The sequence below is a fragment of the Cryptosporidium hominis genome (assembly GCF_000006425.1).
Source record: "Cryptosporidium hominis TU502 chromosome 7 CHRO017117, whole genome shotgun sequence".
In the NCBI taxonomy this organism is placed as follows: domain Eukaryota; phylum Apicomplexa; class Conoidasida; order Eucoccidiorida; family Cryptosporidiidae; genus Cryptosporidium; species Cryptosporidium hominis.
In genome coordinates this window covers 1-3757 of record NW_666903.1, presented here as the reverse complement: position 1 = coordinate 3757, position 3757 = coordinate 1, and the positions used below count along the sequence as shown (strand labels likewise).

Here is a 3757-nt window from a genome sequence, read left to right as displayed (position 1 = left end):
GTCAGAAGGGATCAGGAGGAAATGTTCAGTCTGAATCCTTGCTTTCTAAGTTTAAGAGAGACTATTATGGTAAGAAGAACCTTTCGTCTGGATCTTCTTTTGGAATTGAGGATCTTGAAGAATATGATTCTAAGATGAGAGAAGGAGGAGGATTCATGATTCAGGCAGCTGGTTACCAAATATTTAAAGCTATTGTTAGTAAGATTCCTTCTTTAAGATGTAACCATAGTTACTCAGGAAATTCTAAGATACTTACTTATACTATAGACAGCAAGATCCAATCCTTCTTTAGAAGAGAAGAAGATCATGAAAATGTGAATGATAATGGAATTGAAATTGAGAATAACAGAGAAAGAGAAGGAGAAAGAGAAGGAGAAAGAGAAGTAGTTTCAATAGAAACTGATGAAGAGGATGGTGAAGATACAATTGGATTAAGAAGAACTGAGAGTAGATATGCTTTGGAAGAGATATCTTTATCTTCTTCCAATTCACAATCATCATCGTCTTCTTCTTCAAACTCTTCGCCGGTATCGATGGGATCAATTCCAGAAGAGCTTAATAATGCTGAGTCTATCAATAATACGAATCCTACTCCAATAACTACTCAGCAGGAAGCCCCACAACCGAACATAATAGAAGAGGATCTAGGGATAATGCATAAGCTTGATCCATGGGAGTGGCCAAAAAATAAGGAGATTAGAGAGATGATTGGTGAGATGTATGAATGTTTAGGAAGATTAATGGGGATTTGCGTTACAACTAAGAGTGCTATGAATATTAATCTGAATCCTTTGATCTGGAAAAAGTTCTCAGGACTTCCTCTCTCACTTAAGGATCTCGTGGATGCAGATTGTATAGCTTATGAAATGCTTAACTCTCTCAAATACATAGAAAATGAAAGTTTAAATAGAAAACATAGAAAAGGAAGAGGAGGAAAACGAGAAGAAGATATAAAACAACTAGAAGAAAGAGAAGAAGGACAGGAACGAGGAGGAGGAACCAGTATCCCAGAAATTGAAGGTTTGACATTCCAAATAGAAAATATGAATGGAAGTATAACCTCACTATTAAATATAGAGGGAGGAGAAATGGAATCAAGCGTGGGAGTCACTTTGGAGAATCTTCATCTATTTGTTCAGTTAGCAGAAAGATGTAGAATGTTGGATGACAGTAATATAATGACAAATATACTCAAAGGATTCGGTACCATTATTCCATTGGGAAGGATGAGGATGTTATTTAATTATCAAAAGATTGAATATTTAATATGTGGAGAATCAAAAATAGATCTAGTAATACTTAAGAATCATACAGTTTCTCCTCATCCAGAACTTAAAGAACAACTATTTCAAGTGCTTGAGACTTTTAATAATGAGCAACTACAAAAGCTTCTTAGATTTGTATCAGGTAGGAGTAGACTTCCTCAAGTTAACAATAACTTAAGTGATTGGAAATTTTCAATAAACTATGATAACCCTGAAACTATACAAGATAATAGACTTCCTATTGCAACAACTTGTGGATTTAGATTATCTTTACCAAGATATTCAAGTATCGAGATTTTAAGATCAAGATTACTTTATGCAATTAATAATTGTGTTGCAATAGATCTTGATGCATACGTTACCCATGATAATTAGATCTAAAAAAAACAAAAGTTGAATTAATTTAATCATTAAAAGGAATAAATAAAATAGGAAAAGAAAAAACAAAGGAAATGACCCAAAACTATCTCAAATAACAAATATAAATATTATATTAATATAAATTTCTACTTATAAACTTCCTAATCTTTTTCTGTCCAGAGTTTGAATTCTTTATAATCTTTGAAACAATTTGAGGAGGACCCTTAGATAACTGTTTTGAAATCGTTGAAAAGTCAAAACCTCCAGGAATACTTCCTCCCATACTCATAAATGAATTTTTACTTCTATTAGATTCACCCATATTTCCTTGAATTTTTTCTATACTAGTACCGTTCGAGGGAGCCCGCGCATTTTCTTGATCTAGATCTTGATTTAATAGGTATCGGGTACTTTCATTAAGATTTGTTTGATTTTTTGTTTTGAGTTTGTTTTTAGAGTTGGAGGAGTTTTGGCTAGGATTTTTTTCTTTTTGTTGTAAAAGAGTAGTATCTTCAGAGTTTAAGTTTGAGATTAAGGTTAGATCTTTGAAGATCTTGTGTTGAATAATTTTTTGGTTAGGTAATAATTGTGTAATAAAGTAGAGTATAATATCAGAGATTGTAATGGTTTGTTTGGATTCTTTAGCAATAGAAGAGGAGGAGGAGGAGGAGGAAGAAGAATAGATATCAGTTACATTGGAGCTTCTCCTTAATTCATCTAAAATTTCGAAGTCGTATTCAAAGGTTGTGGAGAACTTGTCAGTATAGAATGATTGTGATCCTGTTTTACTTAGGGATAATTCAAATATATGAGAGAGCCAAAGTAGTTCTAATGATTTCATGTATTCTTTATTAAACTCGTTTTCGATTTGGCTTTGTGTTGAAATTCCTTTTGAAATTAATAGAGCAATGATTTCACCTGTTGTCTTTTCATCTTCATTGTGATCATTAAAGTAATAGGATTTGTCTTGATTGGGGCATTGAGACAGAAAGCTTCTGAAGCATGAGTTTAATCCCGGAATCAAGTTTTCTAAGCTTAGATCTGTTTCTTCTTCGTAAGAAGAGGTGTATGAATAGCTTCCTTTGCTATTATTATTGTTATTATTACTAGTTGTAAGATTTTGAATTTCATTTAATAATCCGGTACCGTAGATTCTTAAATAGAATTCTTGACCAAAAGTGCATGAAATTGTTTTAATACAATACATCTTGAGAATGTAAAGTATCAATGAATCAATATTTTGAATACATTCCTCTATTAGATTCAGAAAAAGCTTTCTATAACGTCCCTGAGATTTTGGATCTGAGATTAAGGAACTAGCACTTTGAGAAAATAAGAGTCGGTTTAGTTCAGTTGTTGTTTCTGATGCCAATAACTTATTCTCATCATTATCCATTGCTCCATAACTCCTCAAGAATTCTAACATTTTCTTCATTTTCAAAAGAACTTCATCTGCTAATTTATATTGCTGTCTCTCCTCTACATGTTGATCTGTTTGTTTGTGATCCACTTGATATTTTACTGAGCTAGACAAAAAGGAGTTGCTTCTTTTGCTTTTAGAAGGCAAAGAAACAACTTTTTGTAGATTCTGATCTTGATTTCGGTACCCTTCTTGTTCAAGATCATGATCTTGATCTTGATCAGGAGAAATGAAATCTCCAAAGAAAAGGGTAAAAAATTTAGAAGATGTCTCTAAAATAATATTCTTGAAGAAGAATAAGTTGTGGATTGAAACCAAAAACTTCAGATCCTTTGTATCCACGTAATTCATACAGCTAGCACTAATACTAGAAATACTTGCATTGTTCATATAACTACCAATGTCTCCATAAGTATTTCCTTTTCTGGCCACGCTTGAATATCCCTCCACGCCAAGACCTGAACCATCTCTCATGTTCTTTTTGAACTTTCTTTTCTCTTCTACTCCTGTCATTGCTCCTTCTCCGAACTCTTCTCTTTCCTCATCTTCTAATTGTAAGCACAAACTCAAAAGATTGAAGAAAATTCTTCCCCTTTCAAATTTTTCTGCTAAAATTCTATCCGGTACTCTTATGTTCGCTTCTGATATCTTAATCTTACTTCTATTCCAGCTTCCATTATTTGATCTATTTCCAGATCCAATACCTAATGAA

The 3757-nt window shown here is 32.7% G+C and overlaps 2 protein-coding genes across 2 annotated transcripts; one reads left to right on the top strand and one right to left on the bottom strand.

Moving 5' to 3' along the window:
• The first annotated feature begins 134 nt into the window (after nt 1–134).
• Chro.70558 (HECT-domain) lies at nt 135–1640 on the top strand. The annotated part of the gene is made up of 1 exon (XM_660261.1): nt 135–1640. The coding sequence occupies one exon, from the start codon at nt 135–137 to the stop codon at nt 1638–1640; it is 1506 nt and encodes a 501-aa protein (XP_665353.1).
• Nucleotides 1641–1758: 118 nt separating this feature from the next.
• On the bottom strand, nt 1759–3558 carry Chro.70557 (hypothetical protein). Its single annotated transcript, XM_660260.1, has 1 exon — nt 1759–3558. One exon carries the CDS (start codon nt 3556–3558, stop codon nt 1759–1761), a length of 1800 nt encoding a protein of 599 aa, XP_665352.1.
• Nucleotides 3559–3757: the final 199 nt, after the last annotated feature.